The following is a 26553-nucleotide window of genomic DNA, read 5'->3' as shown; positions in this document are numbered from 1 at the left end:
TGTGATGCCGACGAAGTGAAAAAGGAAAAAAAAAATGAATGGAGGAAGAAAAGGATGGAGGAGCAAAATGCAAGAGACCCGAGAATAAAGGATAGAAGGGTAAAACGTAGGAACCAAGGATATAAACAAGAAAGAAAAGTAAGAAAAAAGGAAGGATGAAAAAAATAGAAAATGTTAAAGAAGGTGCGAAAATGGAATAGGAAAGACAGGAGGAAAATGGAGTAATTTAGAAGCAAAAAAGATTACATGTGTTGACTTCGGAGAAAGACGTGAAAAATGTAATCGGATAGCTTAGCCTTAGGCGAGAGGAAGGTTAAATACTTTTATGTAATGAAAATTGAATTCGAGAGAGAGAGAGAGAGAGAGAGAGAGAGAGAGAGAGAGAGAGAGAGAGAGAGAATGACAGCCATCCATCTTTCCTGCTTGTCTTCTTGTTTTCTTATGTCTATTACACTGTCTTCTGCGTGCACTGGTTTTCTCTCTCTCTCTCTCTCTATATATATATATATATATATATATATATATATATATATATATATATATATATATATATATATATATATATATATATATATATATATATCACACACACACACACACACACACACACACACACACACACACACACACACACACACACACACACACACACACACACACACACACACACACACACACACACACACACACAGAGACACTCACGCACAAACACACACTTTTTGGAGGACATTTTGGGGCAAGAGTTGTAACACCAGAATCCCAGTGATTAAGCCACCACCACTACTCAGCTGGTGGCCACTCATATGCCAACCAATGTAAACACACTGGAAATTATAACTGACCTTGAGGATCTTTATAGCCAGTCAAGTAACACATTCACCAAAAGTTGTGACATAATGAACCATCACCAGAAATACCAAGCAGTTCTTACTTCCTACACCACAATGGCAGCAAGAAACCAAAACCATCTCGCTCAACCAATACAAATCATATCTGCACTGTGTTTTCCAGGAATGTAATGCACTCTGCCCTTGTCACATATATCAAAACTCTATACATTTCATGCAGGAATTGCTATTTCCAGCCGCCTTCACCCTCAGAACACTCTCCATTACACACAGCACCAGCACTTCGCCGCGTCTCCCCCCTCCAGTATCACGTGTATATTCACCCACAAATATGGACACTCTGCACGCCTCTGTGTGTGGATAACATTGTTTGAAATGGAAAAGCGACATACAAAAACGCTATATTTTTCTTGTTACGTCCGCTGCTACGAAATTATGTGGTCACACACACATACACGTGCGATTGCGCAACGTCTGCCAACATATACGAGCAGTTCAATTATATAGTTTTGTTTACGTAGGTGACGATATGAAGGCTTGAGAGAAGGGTACGGCTGATTGATGGTGGATGACAAAAATCAATAAAATCTATATGTTGAAACCGATAATTGATTTACGAGCAATAGGAAAATGAGGGAGAAGAAAACTTTTATAAGGAAAAACTATTGGCGACCATCAAAATTCAGAAAGATGCTCAGCCTTCTGTTAGAATAAAAAAAATAATGGAAATAAAAAAAAAATCATCGAATAGCATTGGAGAGTTCGAAATGGGGTGAAAGTATGAGAAAAAGAGTTGAAAAGGTAAAAACACGAGTCAATACCAAGATAAAACATAAACAAGTTGAGCCTTTACAGAAAACTCTCAAGTGACATTAAAGTTAACAAACTGTAAGAACCCAACACCAGACTTTCCTTTCCTCCGGCACAAGAGGAAGGCGAGGGCGAGGAAAACACCCGCCCGTAAACAAGAGATAATAAACACTGCATGGAAGGAACGTCCGGAGGAAAAGGACGCACACACACACACACTCAGAGCAATAGCAGCAGCAGGCCAGGGAAGGAGGAAAACAGGCAAGAAATACTTCAGGAGAAAATAAATGGAAGCAAAACACGTAAAAAAACACCTGGAAGCACCTCGCAGCGCATTATTTCAACGTGATCACGGCGGCGAGGGAGAGGAAGGGAAAGAGAGAGTGAGGAAGACAAAAAATAGTACCGAGTAAATACGTCGTTCAAGAAGAACAGGGCGAGGAGGATAAAGGTGAGGGAGGAGAGACGTGTTACACCAAGCGAAAGCAAAAAACACCTCCTCAACTTACGCCAAGGTGAGACAGGTAAATCAAGACGAGTGTAGGAAAGGAAAACACGTGCGGGAATGGAAAATACCGGAGGGAATGAAGAAAGGAAAGCAGGAAAGCAACTTAACCAAGCACCTATTCCTTAAACCAACACACGTACCCGGACTGACACCCCCTTCTACACCCACACACACACCTCCCACTCCACAAACACATGCACGAAATACGGAAACACGCTTACAGTATATGTTGAGGCGCAGGTTGTCCTCCTGTGCAGACAGAAGAATGTGTTGGTTGAGGGCGCGGCAGGTGATATGCTTCCCGCTGTCTGTCATCTCCGCGCGGTAGTTGAGGATCGAGGTGGTCACATTCCTGTCCGGGGAGGTCTGCAGGGGAGAGACACGAACACGGGTCAGCAAAGGTCGCGAGGAGAAGGGGAGGGAAGTAGTGTGTGGAGTACGTTTTTAGTATTGGGGAAATGATTGAAATGGTTAAAGGGTGAGGAAATAAAGATTACACGCAGGCTACGTGGAAAAGGTGAGTGTAAGAGGGTGGGAAGCGTCCTGCAAAGGGAAATCAGTAGAATGTGCAAATGGTGAGAAAAATTTGACGTTTAGAAGGTTAGACGAGAGCATTGACTTTATATTTAGTGATATAGAGGTCAGCGGCTTCCCAATACAGATGGCAGAGTGAATGTCAGTGTTCCTTCAAGTACGTCTGCTTTAACTCGGGTATCAAAATTTCAGTGTTCCGGGGTTTATGAAGCGAAGGTAAGGAGGCGGTGAAGCGTTACATGGGGATGAGGGAACCGTCGAAGGATGAAGTGTTCGAGGGAGAGACACAAGGAGCAAGACACGTCCACACACACACCAGTTTTTGTGGTGCATGGTATAAAAAGTGAAGCTAATTGGTGAGATGGGGAAAGGATGAAAAATGAGGCGCACTGATAAATTAAGAAGCGGGGGAACGGGACAGGTCAATCCGTTCAAAGGTGAGACACGGAAAAAATGAGATATTATAATCAATTAAAAATAAAACACCCTTGAGATCAAATTATATAGAGCACAGAGAAGAGGAGGAAAACAGAGCTGGAGTGTCATTAATATTAATAAACCCCCTACCAGTAATAAACGTTATATAATTCATGAAAGGCATCACTGAGGGTCAAGCGTCCACTGATAAATGCCATAAAGATATTACGACATACTGAAATACATTTAGGCGGCACACACACGAGGCTCAAGGTTATTAATGAGTGATCGCAATATAATCGCGTCGTATTACTCGAGTGTGTGTGTGTCGGTGTGGCGGCGGCGGTGGTAGTGGTGGTGGAAGTGGTGGCGTTGTTGGTGTTTGTGGTGGTTGTTGGGAAGGAGAAAGTGGACTTGGAAATGGTGGTGGTGGTGGTGGGGACGGTAAAAGTGGACGTGAAAATAGTGGTGGTGGTGGTGGTGGTGGTGGTTGGGGGGTGTAGGGGTGTGTGTGGGGGGGATATATAGGGGTGATGGCGAGATAGGGGTCATGGCGGTGGTGGTGGATGGTTGTTGTGGGTCTGGGGTTCTTGGCAATTTTAAAGGCACTCTTACACACATCCGCACACGCCCCCCCCCTCCCCCCCCCACACACACACACTGCAGGACACAATGCAATTATCGATAACTGAAAATTAATACTTTTATATTGTTTTAATGTTCAGGGTCGATGGCGAGATCACAGGCAAACACGAAAAAGATATCCAGGCGGGTGCGACGTTCGTAAGCACTGCGCGTGATGAAATTTACTGTTCGTCGCCTGCACCAGAAAGAGAATCCAAAACTATTCGACAGTACATTTGCAGAGCACGAGGGTGACGGGCAGTGGACGTTAACACAAATATACGGTAGAATGAGAATCGTTTGTTTAACTGTATCAGTGTTGAACAGCGGCAGTTTTTGATACCAACAACAACGGGTTTTCTTTATCCTTTTCAAACGTGAACTAAATGATTATCAAGGCAAAGGCAAAAGTGAAGGAGGAGGAGGAGGAGGAGGAGAAGAAAAATGAAGATGATGATGATGATGATGAAGGAGGAGGAGGAGGAGGAGGAGGAGGAGGAGGAGGAGGAGGAGGAGAAGGAGGAGGAGGAGCAGGAGTACAAAGGAGTACAAAGGAAAAGCAAATAGCAACAGACCTCTTGGTCCTAACTAGGCTGTTTGTTGTTGCTGTAGGAGGAGGAGGAGGAGGAGGAGGAGAAGGAGGAGGAGGAGGAAGGGAAGGAAGAGGAGGGGGAGGAAGAGGAGGATAAACTAAAGCAATGAAAAATATCCACAATAATTAGTTTTCAGACATTAATTGCTTCTCTCAAATGATTCTTTTAATGGGTAAGCTAAACCCTCTTTTATCACATTAGACGTAAAGTTTGACAGCCTAATTAAAAATTAAAATAGTTGAGTTTCGTGTAATTTAAATACAAAACTAATTACTGTTGGCCATTAATATACCTAATCCTGTGGCCGAAACTGTGTTTGCAGGCAGGAAGAGAGAGAGAGAGAGAGAGAGAGAGAGAGAGAGAGAGAGAGAGAGAGAGAGAGAGAGAGAGAGAGAGAGAGAGAGAGAGAGAGAGAGAGAGAGAGAGAGAGAGAGAGAGAGAGAGAGAGAGAGAGAGAGAGAGAGAGAGAGAGAGTATTGTATAGCTAAGCATTTTTAAATTGAAAACTAAATATATTTCGATAATATACAACAGCTTGCACTCGGAGGAGTTTATGTGATCTCATTTACATGGAAATTCTGATTCTCTGCCGCTCCATCCAAAACTCTCCTCGGCAGTAATTACATGAGGGAATAATTAACCTGATTGTACCGGCACAAATCCACGCTGATGCGAGCCAAATCATGGGCGGAACCAATGCGCGTGAGCACGAGCCGAGCAATGGTAGGGAACGCAACGCAACGCAACACAACGCAACACAGGGCAGAGCAAAGGCGACGGGTCCGCCATGCAGCATTCTTCCCAGTTCCCAATCCATCCGTTCGCCTCGTCATACACTGTCCCAGCCGCGCCTCGCCCGGTTCCTTTCTCAGTTTCGTTAAGCCCTGCTCGCCTTATGCCAAATGTGAATTATTTAGCCGACCACCGGACCCGTCCCGTTACGAATTAATGCGTGAGATGGTCGAGTAATACAGAACGGTTGCAAATGACAACTCCACTTACTTACATGACTATAATGACAAAAAATTATATACATAAGGGCTTTATTACCTAGGTCAGAAATGTCAAAAATCACTGAAAACTATATTCAAATAACCACTATTAACTCTGGTACCCAGTGGCCCGGGGTAATGGTTTCTTATCCACCACACCTTCAAGGGCTAATGCGTCGGAGATGACTCGCGAAGCCACGCGCACCTGTTGCGTATTCTCCCATATATACATATCATTCCAGGTGAGGCCTGAATATACGGTGGGGAGCAGCAGTCTGATACCCTGCACCAGTGCCTCGCCTAGCCTCACCTCATCCTGTCTTGCTCGCCTCCGCCTCGAGGGGCTTTTAACATGACGAGGCAACCCAGTCTCGTGTGTGCTCGTTCGTGGTCTCTTCCTATCAAAAGCTAATCGCCATTCCTACATTTATTTTCTTCATTATAATAATTAAAATATTTATGATTGTTTTAATAGTTATTTATTTATATTTTTTATGCTATAAGCTGTCCACCGGTAATGTAATTATAGGGTTGTTCAACTAATCACAAGCTTCAACATACATATGCAGTGTCCGTGAAGCAAATGGAAAGGCTCAGATCGGCTCGGCTTGACTTGACTCGGTTACACTCGGGTCTCTAGTAGGGTACGTGCATGCTCACACCAAGGCACAAAGAAAATAATATATACTTTCTCAATTACTAATTCATATATTCATGACTGATTATTTGCCTAGCAATCTAATTAAGCAATTTCAGTCTATTTACCTCCTGGGCATATCTAAACTTTAGGTGAATTTGAAATCACGTAACTTTCCCCTTTCCCCCGCCTCGCGTTCAATCTTCCTATAGACTGGAGCGAGGGACGGTGGCTCGCGTCCCGACCACCCTTCCTCCGTTTACTCCACCCTCCTCCCCATCCTTAGCTTTTCTCCCCACACCCACACTGACCTTCCGCACTCACACTGACCTTGCCTCACATCACAACACCTACCTAATCAGATTTTGAACCATCACAACTCTCACACTCACACTCACACACATATTCAAACCCACATGCCTGCCCATCGACACACCCACTCTGGCCTTACGCCCATCCTGACACCTTTGTACTTTCCACCCATTGCCATACCCACTTCTATCTTCTGACCTACCTGCCCACCTCCATACACGCAATTCATTCTCTTTAATTACTGAACTTTCCATGCTTTCTTCCAACTAATATTTCTACAAGGTCTCAAACACCCATCCACTCTGACCTTCACTTCCATTGCCACAGCCACCCACTCCTTTCCTCGCATTCAACCGATCACTATGCCCATCCTCACATCCATGCCTGCACACTAACCATCGCTTCTCTCTTCACACTCAACTCCACAATACCAACACACACTCACCGTCATGACAGCGTCCTTGAGGGCCGTGGTGCCGCCCTTCCACCAGCTGATGATGGCTGACGGCCGCGAGCCCCACGACTGACACACCAGCTCGTACTCCGTCCCGGCGCTCAGGTAGTCCGGCGTGCTCAGGATGGTCACGTTCAGCGGCCGAACTGGGGATGAGAAGAAACAAAAAGGTGAACACATGACAGAGGGATTGAGAGTGAGTAAACTGAGCAGGTGAGGGTTGGCAGGGCAAGAACAGACTGGAAAATATACAGAGATGAAAACGCTTAGACTAATGGACCAGGCTAATGATATTATAGATGGAGTAAGAAAGACCAGGCTAAGAAATATAGGTGAGCTGGTGTAGACTGAGGGACCAGCGGCCAAACTAAAAGGTACAACTAGTGAATACATGTTACAGAGACACTAATAGGTAGCCACTGCTGCTTTAGCGTTTTACTGGAGCCTCGACCTCTCCACGAACGAAAAGGCCCTGAAAGCACCAACCTGACCAGCCTGACAGTCACGAAACACGAAAGCACACACACACACACAAAAAAAAAAAAGCAAAAATCTCCCGCGTGCCATCGTCTTGTAAAACCTTCCCATGATGGAGCGGCGGCGGTAATGGCGCAGCGGTGAGGGTAATTAATGAGGCGCGGGTTTATATGATGACGATGAGGCGACGGTGAGTAATGAGCCGGTGATGATGGGGCGGGGCCAGGTGTGTGTGTGTGTGTGTGTGTGTGTGTGTGTGTGTGTGTGTGAGTGTGAGAGAGAGAGAGAGAGAGAGAGAGAGAGAGAGAGAGAGAGAGAGAGAGAGAGAGAGAGAGAGAGAGAGAGAGAGAGAGAGAGAGAGAGAGAGAGAGAGAGAGAGAGATCTAGCAAAGAGTGTATAGTTTTCTTTCCCTTTTCAGTACGTCAATTGTAAAAGCGGCCACAGAACTTTTATATTCATCTGCCAGTGAAAGCAAAAGACCCGATTCCCATTGAAATTCAGCTCCAGTAACGACGAATGCAAAAATCTTCAAAGATGGGGCCGACCAAAGGCTCTCGCTCTCTCCCTACCCGGCCCCTTACTCTTCTCTCCTCCCTTCCCCCATCCCTCTTTTCCTCCTTCCTGACCCACCATCTCCTAGCTCCATTCCTTTTTCCTTTCTCATTAATTGCACCCAACCCCTCCCTAAGCACTCCACACCTCCGAAAGTGCTGCACACAAACTTTTCATAGAGGGTCCTTCTTATCCATATTCTCCTTCTTGATCCTCTCTCGTATTCCCGCTCTCGCTCTCCCCCTCCCTCCCCCCCACACACACACTGGTACACTACACCCAGCCTTAATATTCGCACCTTAGCTACAGTACGAACACATGACCGGAAATCCTCCTATCCTACATATCTAAGTCAGACAAATTAAATAGCGCAACACGGAATGGATCGTAGAGTAACATTAGCCACGTGAAGGGCCCTGCATAGTGATTAGGATTCCTGAGGGTGCGTGTGTGCGAACGAAGCTAAAGATAAATGTAAATTCCTGGATTACATAAATTTGAAGGACAGCTGTACAAAAGCTTCATGGTGCACAGAGTTAAGGTTTGGTTTATTTTACTTTTCTTCCTCGACGCTGTTCCAGATACAGAAAATCATGTTTACTTAAGTCTCCTAACAGTCATCAAGATACAAAAGTTATGATATGAAAATAAACAAAACTTGCCTGCCTACCCGGTGCTATACGGGAGACTCACACAACGGTATCTGAACTCTTATAGATGTTTGGGAGTGATCCAAAAATAAGAAAATATATATACAAGAATTTCCTTAGCAAAACACCAAGAGGCGCGCCAAGGACAGACACCACCTCTTTAGGACATCCTCTCTTCCACCTCCTCACTCTGAAGCGGCGCGATAATTGTCACTTGAATGGCGGCTCCAGAAACTCAAGACTCAGACACAAGAACGTAATTGTTAGTATCAAGTGAACGATAGTCTTGAAAGGCATTGTCAGCATACCCAAGGGGGGGAGGAGAGAGAGAGAGAGAGAGAGAGAGAGAGAGAGAGAGAGAGAGAGAGAGAGAGAGAGAGAGAGAGAGAGAGAGAGAGAGAGAGAGAGAGAGAGAGAGAGAGAGAGAGAGAGAGAGAGAGAGAGAGAGAGAGAGGGGGGGGGGGGGGTTACAGTGTATGCCAGAGCCAGCCGTGACCCAATTCAACACGTATCTTCCCCTTCACGCCTCACGGAACAACAAAGCACTATTACTTGACGTCCTATGGCCATTATGCTTCCCTAGGTGCCGGTATGTACGTGATAAACCACTCCATAAAAGAGGCGCTTAATACAAACATAAGTGGAGAATGTGTAGAAATAATGGGTCGTATTCTTAAGCATTTCGGCGCCCAAGCACATATATTCGACAAAGCCTTCGTAGGTGTTTAGGGCATTTCCAGGGGTAGTACCATAGCCCTGGTGGTAGTTAAACCCTTCCTCTGTACCTAATCCTAAAAAAACACTCATGATCACCCAAGTTATCTCCTTTTTGGCCCATGAAAATTGTTGATGTGAGGGGTGGAAACGTTTAGTAATACCGACCATTTGCTTTACGATGAGATGCTTTGCTTACTCTGTGTTGGTATGTACATAGGAAAGCAGTCTTGCCACAAATATACAGTCAAGTGTAGAGAAGTTGAAATAATGATGGAAATGTTTACTCCGCGATATGATGCGCTGGTAAAAGGGCTTTGACGACCCTGCCTTACAGCTCAACGCGTATCCATTAAGCCGCCCATGTGACAGCTATCAAATGTCTTGATAAATATTCCTCGCCTAACCCTCTTCGAATTACGTCACGCCTCTGCCTTTCCTCGTCCACTACAAAGCCTCTCCCTACTATCCACAAACAAGCACCATCCAGAGGGGTAAGCAACACGGGTTCACTCATCTTCTATCAGCACACATTCACATACAAAGTGTCATCACAATCACTCGTCCGTGCCCTCGTTTACCTCCGCCTCAGGTCTTTCCGTGTTGTTCTTTCATGCCTCTTCCACTCTCCCTTTCCTTCCCTTTCCCACTCCTCTCTTCTCATCCCTTCATGAGTGAATGGCGAAAGCGTGTGGCTGTTGACTGCAAGGGGGAGAGGGCCACTTTACACCCTCCACCTTCCCATTCAGATGCAATCAAAATTGCATGTTACATGACTATCCACGTAAAGTACTTTCAAAAACAAAATATCCTTATACAGTCACAGCCCATCGTGGAGCTGACAGCTTTTGTAAACAACACGCGAAGCGGAAAGGACTCACAATGTCGTTCTTGAAAGACTATATCTGAATATGCCTGAACAAAAGCTTGAAAAACGACATACAAACGATATGAAATAAATAATGCAGAGCAAGTAATTAAGAGATGAGTAAATATTTTAAAACTGAAGACAATCTTGCTTGTGACAGGTAAACAAGATAATTACGAATGAGAGGAAATTATGATATATACACTAGTTACAAGGGACACATGCAACGCGTCATTTCAACTAACGAAAAACATGAATAAATGAAGAGCTTACGAAGAACACTCGACATGCATATATATCACAGGAGAGACGGAATGACGCACGGGGAACAACGCGTACAGTGTGTGTGTGTGTGTGTGTGTGTGTGTGTGTGTGTGTGTGTGTGTGTGTGTGTGTGTGTGTGTGTGGAGGGAGTGACGGCAACATTAGAGGGATTTGTTTGCGTGGCAGGAAGATTGTGGAGAGAATAACGAAGAGGGTTTGTGCGAGAGTGAGTGTGACGGCAAGTGCGGCAGGAAGGAGGGAAGGGATGAGTGGAACAGAGCGACTAGGAGAGAGGGAGAGTAGCGATAACATGCTCATAGGAACTGCGTGTTTCTTCTGTATATGTGTATGTGTGTGTATGTGTGTGTGTATGTGTGTGTGTGTGTGTGTGTGTGTGTGTGTGTGTGTGTGTGTGTGTGTGTGTGTGTGTGTGTGTGTGTTCGTGATTATGGTACTCCTTTACTGTCGTTATATGAGAAAACTTAAATGCTGCTTCAACCGATATAAAACTTAACAATCACGGCATATGTGGAAGGAACAGAACAAAACCAAATAAAATTATATATAATCACGTAAAACTGAGCGATAAAAGTCCTGTGAACCCATGGAGAAAATAATATTATCATTTTTGAAAAGACATCACAGTTTCACAACGTTACGAAAGCGTCGTGTACGTACGTTTGTGAGTGCGGGACAGCATACGATTTACCAACACGGAACGATATACTGAAACATGGATTCATATAAGCGTAGATTTTACCGACCATTCCGAGTTCTATCAAATGGCATGTAAGTGTACCAACGTTCCGCTCCTTTACCAAACACATGATTTCGTAACTATACTGAATACCTTAGTGACACGTGGGATGTATGTCCGTCTACATGTCTTCCTTCGGTCGCGTCCACGTGTCTAACCCGGCGCATGACGTGAAGGAGGATACGAGAACGCTTGGGTAACTCTCAAGCGCCGCAAACTTAGTAATTGCAATATCTGACAGCTTGAAGTTCTCTCTCTCTCTCTCTCTCTCTCTCTCTCTCTCTCTCTGTGTGTGTGTGTGTGTGTGTGTGTGTGTGTGTGTGTGTGTGTGTGTGTGTGTGTGTGTGTGTGTGTGTGTGTGTGTGTGTGTGTGTGTGTGTGTGTGTTTGTGTTTTTTTTTACAGTTAAGGAGACAGTTCTAGGGCGTAAAGAAAAAAAAAAAGCCCGCTACTCACTGCTCCTGAACAGATATCAAAGGAGTGTCCAAAAAGAGTCAATTTCAGGTAGTGCAGCCATCAGTACTGGAGGGTAATATAGCAGGTGAGCGGCCTCCTAATAATATGTAAGGTCGGGAAGGTGTCCATCAAGGGCGCCACAGCAGTGTACTTCAGAGTCACGTGCTGCCTTCCGACCTGTCATTACCGGCGGGGGTCAGTGGCGGTGTAAAACTAATACTCAAGCACCGTTAATTCACATGTCGCGTGGCCTGGTGGTAGGTGAGTTGGGGATTAACCAAAAAAATATCTGTAATAAGTCCCCCTTGATTAAAGGAAATGTTTTGGAATTAAGCACTGCAGTGAAGATGTGAAAGAGTCAAATCCATTAAGACACTTGGTTAGTGTGGGGGGGCGGGGAGGGGGTGGGGGGGGCGTGTGACAGGTCCAGTTTTAACGACGTTTATGTTTAGCGAAATTAACGAACTTGGACCTTCGCGCCCTGCCGGTGTGATTGCGGGTTACTATTATAATACTTAGTGAAGTGCCGATGAATGTCATAATTTGGTCGATTTACGCACATAAATAAGACACTAATGGGAAAACAACAAGTTCAAATGAACCGTCTTGTGCTGTTGCACGATGCAGTTTCTAAAATAATGCTTAAGCTCATTTTAAGTGCTTTATCCGTTAGTATATTTTGTGTTACTATAATTCCATACAGCCTTTATACGTAAAATAGTTTACTTTTATGATCCAATGTTCATGATGTCCGAGAATGGGCAAATCTGTTCTTCTCGTAATCTAAACCATTTTGTTTTGTTTAGAATCATCAATTCAATCCCAATGCCACATGAAACTTCTTTTCGTTCTTCTCCTTGCCTCTGTGCCATTTCCTGCCTCACATGAAGTAGTGTTGAGCTGGTTCTGCTTCCGTATTGGCAAGCCCTCAAGGCACTTCAGATTGCATTAACTCCTTGATTTCTCGCAATCGTCCGAATCCTCTTCAGCTTTTTTTTTAATTCGCTTAAGGCCTTCTCAATCATGTTTTTTTTATTTTTTTATTTCAGCCTTTTTTGGGTGGTGCTTCATTTGCTTCACCTTCACCTCCGCACTTTTTCTTTTCTTTTTTGCTGGATGTTGCATGTCCTCACCCTTTGACCTTGCTTCATCAGTGATGTTTATCACACTCTTGTTTTTTTCTTCATTAGTGTCACATTTGCATTCCTTGTGTTTCAGTTTCTAAAGACCCGAGCAAACATCAAGGTAAATACACAAAACAAACACATATACATGCAGGGACAAAATATAATAATAAAACTCAAGCCCAACCTACTCAACTCCACGCACAAACAACCATCGTCACATAAATCTTTCACGCACTCACTGACCCACTAACGCAAGCCAATAATTCTCAACTGACCAAGACTCCTTGCTACATACCCCGCCCCCCCCCCCCCACACACACACGCACACGCACATAAGTAACTCCGTGCACCCGCCGCCCACACAAACCACACAATAACTTTCTAAAATTCCCTGATACAAACACCTCAATGCCCTCCAGCACACATCACCGCACGCACAAGACACAGTGAGCCACATGATTGCACTCTCAGTCGATCGACCTTGAGGCCAGACGAGAGGCGGAGAAGGGCGGGAGCTAACTCATGTGGGCTCGGTCGATATGATATTTTTCTCCTCTGTTTCTTTTTCTCAAGATGAAAGGCGAGGCAAAGGGAATAGTTCATGTGTGTGTAAGGGTAGGTGTGTGTGTGTGTGTGTGTGTGTGTGTGTGTGTGTGTGTGTGTGTGTGTGTGTGTGTGTGTGTGTGTGTGTGTGTGTGTGTGTGTGTGTGTGTGCGCGCGCGCGAGCGTGCGAACATATACATACACATTAATCTCATGATAAAAAAAGATTCACAAAAAAAATGACATTAGAAGTCATTGAATATACCAAAGCCGAAAGTGTAACGTTAAAAAAAAATCCTTTCATCTAAAGCGAACTTTACCAGGTCTAAACTCTGATCATTCGAATCAAAATCATGGAAATACTATGAAACTATTCAAGCCAAAACGATTCATGGCCGAGTTGGTGGCGGTGCGGCGAGGCCAAACGAGTAAAATTATGCGTGTCACGTGGGATCGGGATTAGGAAGCATTACTGTCACGAAGAGTAATGCTGATGCAGAGAGAGAGAGAGAGAGAGAGAGAGAGAGGAGAGGAGAGAGAGAGAGAGAGAGAGAGAGAGAGAGAGAGAGAGAGAGAGAGAGAGAGAGAGGAGAGAGAGAGAGAGAGAGAGAGAGGAGAGAGAGAGAGAGAGAGAGAGAGAGAGAGAGAGAGAGAGAGAGAGAGAGAGAGAGAGAGAGAGAGAGAGAGAGAGAGAGAGAGAGAGAGAGAGAGAGAGAGAGAGAGAGAGAGAGAGAGAGAGAGAGAGAGAGAGAGAGAGAGAGAGAGAGACATATATCGCTTAAATGAGTCATAAAGCTCCCCCCGGCGGGATAAAGGCTGGTGACCACGGATCCAGCACATGATGAGTGTGTGAATACGTAATGTCACAAATACCACAAAGAAACATGTATTAATTATTCAAAGCCTAATATCGTGTGCAGTAATAAATAAATATATACTAATTTATTTCAAAAAACCTTCATATTACTCTCTCTCTCTCTCTCCAAAAGATTCCTTCATATTTCAATCCAGGGATCAAAACACGATTATACACCGCAATTTCCTTTCGTCTCTCAGATCCCTCTTTTTCTACAACACATCACTCCACCTCACAATGCGTCGTGTATCCAGCACACTGCATCGTTCCTGCTCCGCCTTCCTTCCTTCATTCCTTCCTCCCGCCTACCTCCCTCCCTTGTCTGTCTGACTGCTGCAGGTTCTTTATGCTTGTAGTTTTTATTTTATTTTACATGTTTGCTGAAATTGACTTCTTATTCTATTCATGCTTTTTCCTTCGAGCTAGAGACAAGAGACTTTAGTATACTCAAGGGTGGGCAGTTGTACGCGCGCGCACACACACACATACACACACACACACACACACACACACACACACACACACACACACACACACACACACACACACACACACACACGCACACACATCCAATTTAGATCTCGACTCCCTCAGTTCAAGTTTTATGTATGCATGGCGCACCACTGAGCTCAACTCCCTTTCGTTTTACCTCGTCAGCTCACATATCCCACTACCCCCCCCCCCCCCCTCTTACTGTCATTCTGAGGAGTGTTTTTGTAGCCAGCAAATCCCTGCCAATCGCACGCCAAGCCGCCGCCTTCTCCTCCTTTGTCTTATTTCAGTCCATTCCTCCTACTTTCTTGCCCTTCCCCAACTCTATACATAGCGTTCACGTCTTCCTTCTCTTCTTGTTCCTTTCTTAAGACCCCCCTAAGACCGTGTCCATTATCCCTCGAAATGCTGCCAATCAAGACAACTTTCCAGCTCTTTACTTCCCTTCGACCTGGGTGTATGTTAACTGTTTCTCTTTTAAGCAGAGACATATATTTTAGAGAAACTTTGATGAATAATTCAAACAACATACACGAAAAGACGATAGCTTAAGATTTTATGTTTAGCAGAATTAAGTGTTACCAACGCAAAGATAGCGGTGTGACGAACATAATTATGGATAAATATACACACTCAAGCCCTTAGGAGTGAATGAGTGAGTGAGAGAGCAGCGTGTTGACTGGATGTGGAGGTTAACGATGGAACAAGTTTAAAATTATTCAAGGGGCGGACATTTTCATGTACGGAGAGGAGGCGCAGAGGTGAAGGGGAGTAGAATACATAAAAATACACGCCAGCCCTTTGCAGTGAGCGCCGGAGAGATAAGAGTGACAGGAGTGTGAGTCCCCGGGGCGCGGAGTGGGTAGTCAAGTGGCGGTGGTGTGATGCGCCGCCAAGTCTAACTAACCTTCGTGTTGATCGGTCGCAGGCGATCCGTGGCGGAGAACCTGCTAATTAGCGCCTCAATGAGTGGGTCAGGAAAGGGAATTATCAAGCTGATGAAATGGAAGTGAAATGTTCAAGTGACTGAAGGATACACTTAGCTCATAATCAAAAGCAGCACCCATTAATTAAGATGGAAAGAGCGGAGTCATCAAGTTAACTGTAAATGAGTGACGCAAACGAGTGAATCGTGACAAGGCAGTTTGATACAGCACGGGATATACGCTAACAAAGCGTGAGACGAGATACGAAGGATCAAACGCAAACAGTACGGATGAAGAAAATATTTAAAATAGCAGTATGCTAAGACAGGTTAAGAGGAAAATAAATAATTATAACGAAAAATTAATAGATCAAGAAAAAAAGTATAATGACAAACTGGGACAAATATGCCTTGGTAAGGACGAATAAAGCCAAATGAAAGATAAGAAAAGGAACATGAAAAACAAAGCATACTCACTAAAAAAAAGTATGAAAAAAAAGAGAGAGGAGAAGAGATGCGTTGGAGCTCCTCCTTTCCCTGAGCGACGTTCCGTGAAGTCTTTCTGAGTCACTCATTTACACATGCCGATGAGATTCCCTTTGAATCTCGCGTCAGTACGAGTAATTCTCCCCGACACGACGCCGACCGGGAGTGAGCCGAGACGCTTCTTCTGAATCTATTGGGCTCAGGTGAGTGGAAGATCACCTGGCTGGGACACCTGTGATCCCACCTGTCAGTCACTCCTGGCGCCTCCTCGCTATGGACGGTACAAAGAGAGGTTGAGAGCTGTTTAGGTATTTTTTTCGATGTAAGAAGCACTGCGTTAACGATATTCTTTTCGATTCTATTTTCTGTTCTCAGTTTGTTTCTTCATTCTGTCTGTCTGCCTGCCTCCTTGTCTGTTTCCTTGGCTGGACGGCTGGCTAGCTCTCATTTCCATATAAGCCTTTCATTGATTTTTTTTCTTTTCCGCACTTTTTTGTAACTCTCTCTCTCTCTCTCTCTCTCTCTCTCTCTCTCTCTCTCTCTCTCTCTCTCTCTCTCTCTCTCTCTCTCTCTCTCTCTCTCTCTGTTATATATCATACATTCCCACATGATACATTACTGCTATTTCTTCACGTATCCTAACTATTAGAAACTGGACACAAATTTCATTACCAACAACATCAGCCTTTCCATCTCCCCACACACTCCCCCCCCCCCACACAAACACAGAACAAAGAAGCAAACCACGTGTCACCCACAGAAGAACCGACCACCCGACCAACCCTCCGACCACAACAATCACCGCCCACAAAACAATTCCCGCAAAAGTGGCGCAGCAAGTCTTGGGAGCTGGGGCGGCGGTGGGCGGTAAAGATGCTTATTCAATTTGACTAACAAAGGAAGCAGGAATTTTTTAAGTCTACTGGTTTTTGAGGGCTGAATCTCTCCGCAAGTGTTTCTGGTCCTGTTCTTGTAACTCAGCGCCTCGATACCCCGTCTACTCCTCTACCACTACTGTTCGTCTTAATATTATTTGAAAGATGATGGCGTTGGACATAGCACGTTGGATAATGGCTGAACGAACAGAGGGCTGAGATGTAAGGCGTAGGAATGAGGGAAACGGAGTGATATAGATTGAGAAATAGATTTTGGAAAGCACACACACACACACACACACACACACACACACACACAGAGAGAGAGAGAGAGAGAGAGAGAGAGAGAGAGAGAGAGAGAGAGAGAGAGAGAGAGAGAGAGAGAGAGAGAGAGAGAGAGAGAGAGAGAGAGAGAGAGAGAGAGAGAGAGAGAGAGAGAGAGAGAGAGAGAGAGAGAGAGAGAGAGAGAGAGAGAGAGAGAGAGAGAGAGGTCAAAAGAAAGTTCAATGCGGAAAAGAAAAAAACGATGAAATGCATTACCAAAACGAGGAATGTGGAAATGTATTACGAAATAATTACGAACTGAAAGTGAAAGGAACAAAAAAAAAAGATTAAAAAGCGAAACAAAGAAAAAAAAGAATATGTATTGTGGCGAGTGATGGAAAGGAAAAAGTAAAAACTGCCGAGAAAATGAAACTAAAATAGGAAACAAATTCTTCTCTTATTCCTGTATATTTTTTTTCCGGAGTGGCGGCGGGGACGGATGAAAGTCACTCTTGGGGAGACGGTACGTGCAGCGAGAGGGAGGGAAAAAAAAGAGTGACTTGGCCGTGGAAATAGGACGGCACCATCTCCTCCCTCACTCTGATAGGCATTGAAGCTCAGACATAATACCTTTTTCTATTTTTTTTCAAGTTGTTAGAAGTAAATATATAGTATGTGACAATAATAAAAATATAACTACACATGTCGGTGGCTCAGCAGTGGGTGGCGTAATGAGTGCTGGTGCTAACTTAAAACTTCCACCATCACTCAAACACACACACACACACACACACACACACACACACACACACACACACACACACCACAGACACATAAATCAGACATAAACAAAAGCGACCACCAGTTTTACCTTTGACTGACACAAGCAGTTACTCATAAAACTAATATTTGTCTTTGTTAATCACCTCATTTGAAGCTCCCTTGCCCTTGAACTTATGTTTATACCAATGTCTTGTCATGTAAATGCTTATGTTGTTATGGCCTAGCAAACAGTGTAGGATAAATCGATATCTACAAGCGTACCATGTTTGATGAGTATAATAGTAGAAAAAAGGTACACTGTGGAACTCCTCCATTGGAAGGTCGGACAGCAGCTGCAAGGCACGCTAATGATGATGAATGAAAGCCTCGTAATGCGTGAAAGATATTACGCCCTCTGTGACGAGCCATAATATTGGGTAACGAGAACGTAAACACACAGCAAGCACGAGGGGGGAAGAGTAAGCATGAAGAAACGAGTGTCCCGAGTGATGAAAAAGCGTAGCAAGAAGCCGAAAACACAAAGAGGCGGGAGGAACAGCGAAGCAACTAGAAAATTAAAGGAGGAGAAAATAAATGTTTGAGGAAGGCAGAAAAGGAAAGGAGGCGTTTCAATGGTGATTTATGTAAGAGAAAATAAAAACCAGAAAGTAAAGGGAAGAGAATAAGCAGCAGAGAAAGTGGAAAATAAGAGTAAGCCAAAAAGTAAAGCTGGAAAATGGAGAGCCTTCATGTGAATATAACAAAATTAAAATACTGCAAAAAAAAAAAAAAAACGAATAGTAGAATAATAATGTCAGAACATCATGAAATTAATGAAGACAGCATAAACAATAAGACAAAACTTTAGAATGAAAATAATTGAGAGTATGGAGTAGAAAGAGAGAACAAGCAAAGAAAAAAAAATAGTAGGAACGTTAATATAAAAGAAAGAAAAGAACAATAGTAGTACGAGAGGAGAAGAATATGAAAGAACAAGAGAACAAAATGGTGAGAGATGTACAGTTTATACGGAGCAGGTGCAGGAGAAAAGAAAAAGAAGTAGGAAAAGGAATGAGATAAGGGAGGAAGGGATTAGAGAGTACAAGAGTAGTGGAAGGAGGAATAAGAAAAGATGAAAAATGAAAACGCTGAATAGTAGGAGGAGAAGCAACTGGAAGGGAAGGAGACAGCAGTTCAGGTGCTGCAAGAACACATACACTACCTCGACACACACCTGGAGGGAAGACTTGGAAGGGCGAGGGAGAAGGAAAACTAACTCTCTCTCTCTCTCTCTCTCTCTCTCTCTCTCTCTCTCTCTCCATTGCTATGAATTAAACTGTTTTCTTTACGTATGAGACCTAATAGCATTTAAAGTACAGAGATGGTGTTCGTTCATGATAATCAGATTTCATGAGTGAAGTCTACGGTTTCCTCCACCCAGATTATATTACATGACTCGTTTGATTTCCTGCAGCTTGTTTCGCTTTTCTTGCTTCTTTCTACTCTTCTGCATGGTTATCTTCCTCACTCGTACTATTAAATTATCTTCTTATTTATTTTCCCTCTCGCTCGTTATCATCCACGATATTCACTCCTCATGTTCTAATACTTTTCTTCTCAGATATTTCTTAAACAGGGACTTCCATAAAAAATCCTAACTCCATCTTACGAGACGGCCATTTGCCTCTTTTTCCTCTACCTCATTCTACCTATATCCTCCAACCTATTACTCTTCTTCCCTTCTTGCTTCACCCTTGACCCCGACGTATTTGCCATCTCCACCGATAAGCACTAGAGCGATCCCTGTATTGACATCTAACAACGCCTTTTCCTTCTATCACTCAACCTGTTATATATTATTTCTTCTCCTCCATCTTTTACCTCTCCTCTCCTGACTTCTCCTCCTCCTCCTCCTCCTCCTCCTCCTCCTCCTCTTCCTTCTCTTCCTCCTCCTCCTCGCCTTGACATGTTCCCGACAAGATAGCAACTTGACGTTCTTATCTGCACCTTCGACGGTCTGTCAGTCCAACGCCTCAAGCTGAGACGCACGCTAGATTTCGCGCCCTCACGCACACACACACACACACACACACACACACACACACACACACACACACACACACACACACACACACACACACACACACACACACTCACACGTTACTTGCTTCAGAGAAAACGAGAAATTGATAAACCGGAGATTGGAAAGTGAGCTTAGAATTTAAAAAGAAGGGAGAGCGAAGTGAATAAAGAAAAACGGGGATGAAGGAAAACGAAGAATAGAAGGAGGAGCAGGATAAGAAGGAATAGAGTGATGAGGATGAAGACAAAGAGGACGAGGCTCAAAGGGAAGATAAACACGGAATCAAAGAAAACGAAAGAACGGGCAACAAAAAGCCTGGTGTTTCATAACGATACTTGTTGCTTTAGTGAATTGATCAACACGTCAGGCATTAACTACTTGTGCAGGAGGGTTATTTTATCGCTTCTCTTGAATCGGTAGATCGTTATTCCTTGTTTTCGGGTTATTTTGGAGTTCAACAGTTTGAAATGAATATGCATCAACAACAAGAGGAACTAAAAGTAACATTTACTTGGCCTCTTACAATTGAGGTTTTATGAGCCTGAATCCATCGAGTAAAAATCGTTGTTTGCTACCGATAAGCCAATCTCTTTTCCACCATGTAAAATTGTCTCCTTTACCCGTTGAAGGAGGAGGAGGAGGAGGAGGAGGAGGAGGAGGAGGTAAAATACGACCAACACAACAAAGAGGAGGAGGAAAACAAACAAGTAGAAGGAATACGGTAAGGAGCAGATACTAAAGAAAAAAAAAATGTTCCCGAATACAGAATAAAACAACAAAGAATAAGAGGAAGAGAGAAAAAAATAGGAGGCTGAACGAGTTTCGGAAATGAACCTGTGGCTCTTCCTGGGCCAGCTAAAATTGATCAAGGACAAAGGAAATTCGTTCTTCCTTCCCTATCCCAATACTCGCATTATCCGGGACGCCACACAAGAAGAGTTTAAAGGCAATAAAACCAAGAAGGAGCAGGAGGAAGAGGAGGAAAAGGAGAGGGAAGTGGAGGACGACGAGAAGGTGTTGGAAAATGAAAAGGAGGAGGAAATGGAGGAATGAAAAGGAGGTAGCGGAAGAGGAGGAAAAAAAGCGAGATGAGCAGAACCAGGAGGAAGAGGGACAGGAGAAAACGTAGGAGTAAGCGCTGGAGGAAAATTAGACTCTAGCCTTCCAGCGTGAAATATGTGGAAAAAGACTACCAGTGAATCTGCAGAGTGTGAAATGGCCCGCTGACCTAAATTGTGAATAAAATTAAATAAGTTTACAGGAATACGTCGAGCTAAAATACAATGGCTTGGTCCACAGGAAAATGACAATCTGCTGTTCTTTGTCTCTGTCTTCTCTATCGGTCAGCTTGCGTGTTCCTCTTGTCACGCCGTTTTGATATGTCACTAAGTCCTTTTCGCTTTCGTTTTTTTACCTTCCACTCTCTTTTTCTTTATGTATCTCTCCCAGCTCTCCCATCTCTCTCTCTCTCTCTCTCTCTCTCTCTCTCTCTCTCTCTCTCTCTCTCTCTCTCTCTCTCTGCGGCGTCACGAGCGGGGTATCACGGTAGGGGGCGTTTAATGATATTTACGAGGCAGGTGATAAAGTTGAAGTATGTCACGGGGAGGATTCTGATGACTGACGCAAAATTTACGAGACGCGCCCAGAAAGTATACTGCTGGAGGGCCCGGCGCGGCGGTGGAGGACTCGTGTGGCGCAGCTTCCCGGGGGTGTTGCAGCGCGGTGGGGAGGAAGGGGGTGGGGGGGGGGTGTTAGTTGGGTTTGCGTCTCTTGTTCCACCTCTCATTCTCTCTACTTCTCTTGTTTCTACTTGTTCTATTTTTGTTTCTTTCACTGTATTTTCTCCTAGCCATTTGTCTTTTTGTAAATCCGCCAGTCTGTCTCTCTCTGTCTATGTGTCTGTCTGCGTATCTGCCTTTCTGTCTGTCTCTCCTATTCTTCAACAAGTCTTATTTATTTCCGTTTTCATCCTCTCTGTCTTATTTACTTCCTCTTTCCTCCTCTGTCTTATTTATATTCTCTTTCTTTCTTGTTTCTGTTTCCTTTACATCATCTTCATCTTCATATTCGTCTTTTTTCTTCTGTTTTGCATTTTGCTGCCCCTCATTTTTCTTCTGCTTTTCCTTCCTCTCTCATCCCACACTGGTTTATCCTTTCTTCCTCCACACCACCCTCTATCACTCGTTCAAGTACATAATTTTTTCATCGGCTATTCCTCCTACTAACTTATTATCACACCTACGCCATCACAACCTTCACCCTCCTCTCCACTTTCCCATTCACTTACACTACCACTTCCAGTCACTTGCATTTCACCGCCACCAACCTTCCATCATTACACTTTTTACTTACCTTCATGTACATAATTTTACCTACATCATTGAATTCCCTCATTTGTTGCTCCTAAATCTCCTAAATGCTCCCCTTGCGCATTCTATCATCTTTAGTACAACGCTTCATCCTACCACAAGAGAACAAGCAGACACAATACTCCTCATCACCGCTCCATTTACCTTCCTAACCGTTCACTGAGACTTTTCCGCTTTCCCACGAACATGAATTTATCTCCTGAAAAGCTGCCGTGTTTCCCTTCGCTCCATTAGTGAAATTCCCCAACTAACATTAACGCAGCCTCAGCTTATCCAGCATTTCCTCCCCACTTGCTGGTATCCTCCTTTACTTTACCTACCACACTTCACACACTCCGCAGCACCATCTTCCATTCATCAATTACGTTACCTTGCTCCAGCACTACACGGCATCGATTCCCAACCGAACCACTATGCAGCTTCAGATACCAATGACTTCCAAATCTTTCATATCACTCCCTACCGAGCATTACCTTCAGGAATTCACACGCTCTATTTCTTCCCCGGCAAGTTCAACCCTGATTACTTTCATTCCATCACTCATCGCTCCTTCTTGTTCATAACTACCACTACCACCACCATGACCACCCCCAACATCAAAAGACCTGAGTCCTTACCGAAAGGATCGATCGTCTTGCCACACCCATGAGTTACGTAGGCGCCCCCTTGGTCTCCTCTAGCAACCACCCTCACCACTAGTCCTTCACTCACCTCTCCTCCTCCCCACCACTCTTACCCGCACAGAGACACGTACCGCCCACACTCGCATCTCGCCACAAAGCAACCGCCTCGTCAGGGCTGCATCGAGCCACAGAGAAGCAGCAGGAGGAAGCAGAAAAAGGAGGGTCGTGATCACTCAAGGGAGAGGAGAGAGGAGCCTCAGAGACACAAAGCTTACGAGCCTACAAAGAAGCAGCTACAAAGGGCTCCTTCAAAACCTGCTTACAATACACCTGGTAACCGAGCCATACCCTAATTGATACTATGTAGAACCAGGCGGAAAGGGATGAGGACAAGATCTATGGAGTCCCTCTAAGTTGTGTGAGCTATAATGAGCCGTGGAGTTTTGGAAATGACGTACGCATTCTTAGATTTTTCGTTGACATTAAGTAAAATTCGTGTAATATAATGACTGCCTTCTTGAATGTTTTTTTTTTTAACTAGTGAAAGAAAATGCACATACACACTTGAAAAATCAGTGTTAAAAACTATTAAAACTATGTGGTATTCATCAACGGAAAACATACATAATTCAATCTTAACAAGGCTGATTCATCAACGCTTTTACGTACCATATGCAGAATTGGAACGAGTCGACGGTGTTTAATTGTGTTTCCAACCGATCTACCTTTTCTAGTCCTAATTCATCTATTTGATTCCTATTAACAGAAAGAAAACTGACTTGATAGGTACCAATCAGAGCACATCTACCAATACTCGCCTGAGGTTTGTGACGTTAATCATTCTCGTAACATCAGGCATCAGAGTTTTGCCGTCAGCCGCCGCGACCTTTCTAGTGCTATCGCCGGCCACTGATCAGCTGATGAGTGAATGCTACGAACGGGTCCGCTCATAGTTACGCCATTTATGAGGTGAGAGAGAGAGAGAGAGAGAGAGAGAGAGAGAGAGAGAGAGAGAGAGAGAGAGAGAGAGAGAGAGAGAGAGAGAGAGAGAGAGAGAGAGAGAGAGAGAGAGAGAGAGAGAGAGAGAGAGAGAGAGAGAGAGAGAGAGAGAGAGAGAATCAGCCTTAATGTTGGGTCTAAGCAGGTGGGATTAAGCCTAGTGACACCTGCCCTTTGCAATAGTTCATCTGGACTACTCACACGATGCAGCGTCGGTGAGACTTGCAAGAATAGTGAAGCACAGCAGAGGAACGTACCCATGCAACAACAGCAACGCCAGCAGCAGTATTTACAGGAACATGTATACACACAGGAATACTCTATTTAAGTATTCAAATTAAATTAACCACGAAATCCAACTCTGAAGAGGAAGGATGAATATGTTACCGCGGCATTCCTCTCCAAAAGCCAGGTGAAAAGTCACAGGTAATATTCGCTGCGTTCTCTTCATGATTTAGAGGATCGCAACGTAAACAAACGTATTACATGAGCGTTGAGTCGAGTGTAGGATTAACGGAGCATTACAAGACAAGGAATGAAGGGATAACGTAATTAATAGCCTCTTAGTCTGCATTAATAAAGCAGCTCAATGTCTTACTGATTCACGTTTTACATTTGCCATTTCACGAAGATATGTTTAGTGCACAATGCGGTATCTTTCCCCACTTTTCCTTCCCTTACTGTCTCCTTTCCCTGTGCCTCTGTTGCTCCGTACTCAACTTCAAGGCACAATAATATTCCCCTACTCTTTTTCATACCCTCTTAACTAACGTTTCAAGGCACGCTACTGTCTCCTTCCTATGTCATCGTACATCAGTGTGTACTTACACTTCCCTCCGTCCTATCCTTCCTTCCCCTTCCGTTCCTCCATATAATACTCTCGCTTTTCCGCCCGTCTTTCCCTTCTCTTCCATCCCTTGGTATTCACGCTTATCTCCATCTACATCTTCCGTGCGCCCTTTCTCACCGCCTGAAGGTTAAAGTCACACTTCTGCAGCACGTTATTCATAAGTACCCATCGGCACCAGCGTGTATCCGCAACATTCACACTCCATGCTTCTCGTCTGATAAGTAACATGGATTGCCGATGCCAAGACGAAGACTAAAGGAGAAACAAGGGGACAGAGAAAGACGAGACGAAAAAAGGAGGAGGAGGAGGAGGAGGAGGAGGTGGATAAGTAATTATACTTGTGAATACAAATAATGTTCCATTACACGCACTGTTACAATGCCTACTACAACAAAATTAAGACTTAACTGCAACAACACCAGGAATAACAAAAAAATATGGCCGTTATTGCTATTACACACTACTTATATCCATAGTGCTCCTATTATTTTCTTCTTATAGTACTGCTTCATCTCCTACTAATACTCCTCCTTCTATCACTTTTTTTGTTATATTTTTACCACTGTATACAAAAGAGTATAAAAAACAACTTCGACAACTTAATACTTTCTAACAAAAATACGCGACGCAGATGAAAGTATCAGTTACGCACCATCATCACCGTAATGTATTAAAAACTCTAAAAAAAAAAAAAAGGAAAAAACTGTTAGTGAACGTCAGGTCTAAAAAATGAAAATGTTCCCCCCATGCTCAGGGTAAAGGCGCCTGGACTGAACGAGGCTGTGATTAGGCCTGGTGCTGTGCCGCGTCTGTGACACCATCTCTCTCTCTCTCTCTCTCTCTCTCTCTCTCTCTCTCTCTCTCTCTCTCTCTCTCTCTCTCTCTCTTCAGAAACTTTTAATATGAAGTAAAAACAAAATGGTTACGAGTGTGTGTTGGTATATTTTGCAAAACCCAGCAAGAAGAAAACAATCGCAAAGACACCCACAACAGAAGCAGAAGCGGCACCACCGGGAACGCAGCGAAACATTCTCGTGAAAAACTGAAATGATGAAAAGTTGGATTATGAAAGTTGTTCGAAAAATTATCTCATTAATGCTCGAGTTTTGAAAGATGCCGGGCCGGTGTTTTCGGGGGAGCACACTTCTTAAAATGGTAAGCTTGTTTTAAACCTTTAGTGGTAGAAAAAGAGGTTAAAGAGGACGAGAGAGAGAGAGAGAGAGAGAGAGAGAGAGAGAGAGAGAGAGAGAGAGAGAGAGAGAGAGAGAGAGAGAGAGAGAGAGAGAGAGAGAGAGAGAGAGAGAGAGAGAGAGAGAGAGAGAGAGAGAGAGAGAGAGAGAGAGAGAGAGAGAGAGAGAGAGAGAGAGAGTTTTACATAGATTTACAAGCCACAAAAACAATAGTGATAATTATAAATAGCCAGAACAGCTACACTTATCATTACACAAAACAATACCCACAAATCAATAACCGGAGAAGTCAATGCTAAAAAGCAATAACTACATAAAACAATGCCTACAGTGGAGTCTAACACACTAGTATTGCTGGACCGCAAGGGATTAGCCTAGCACTAGAAGAAAAGCTTGTAGAAGGAGGTACAGAGATGAAGGGTAGGTATAATACTTGACACAGGTATAGTTGCTAGCCAGCCATCAAACAAACAAGCTAATTAGTCAGTTAATCAACTAACCCGCCGTTCCACCAGCCAGTTAGCCAATAAGCCAACCAGTTTATCCAGAATTCAGCCAGAAAAATCCTCTCCCGCTGATGCAAGAGCTGGCAGTACAAAAAGATTGGGCACAGCGGGATGAAATGATGAAAACACAGCTCTG

General features: G+C 44.0%; 1 protein-coding gene across 2 annotated transcripts in view; it reads right to left on the bottom strand.

Moving 5' to 3' along the window:
• The window catches only part of LOC127005979 (hemicentin-1-like), a 158374-nt gene that overhangs the window by 59460 nt on the left and 72361 nt on the right, over nt 1-26553 (bottom strand). For both annotated transcript variants that reach the window (XM_050875455.1, XM_050875456.1), the window contains exons 5-6: nt 6721-6875; nt 2388-2532 (exon numbers count right to left, since the gene is read on the bottom strand). In XM_050875455.1, the coding sequence (XP_050731412.1) occupies nt 2388-2532; nt 6721-6875 (300 nt within the window). The remainder of the gene's footprint in view (nt 1-2387; nt 2533-6720; nt 6876-26553) is intronic.

Source organism: Eriocheir sinensis, chromosome 31 (assembly GCF_024679095.1).
Source record: "Eriocheir sinensis breed Jianghai 21 chromosome 31, ASM2467909v1, whole genome shotgun sequence".
Lineage (NCBI taxonomy): Eukaryota > Metazoa > Arthropoda > Malacostraca > Decapoda > Varunidae > Eriocheir > Eriocheir sinensis.
This window is presented reverse-complemented; position numbering and strand designations above follow the sequence as displayed.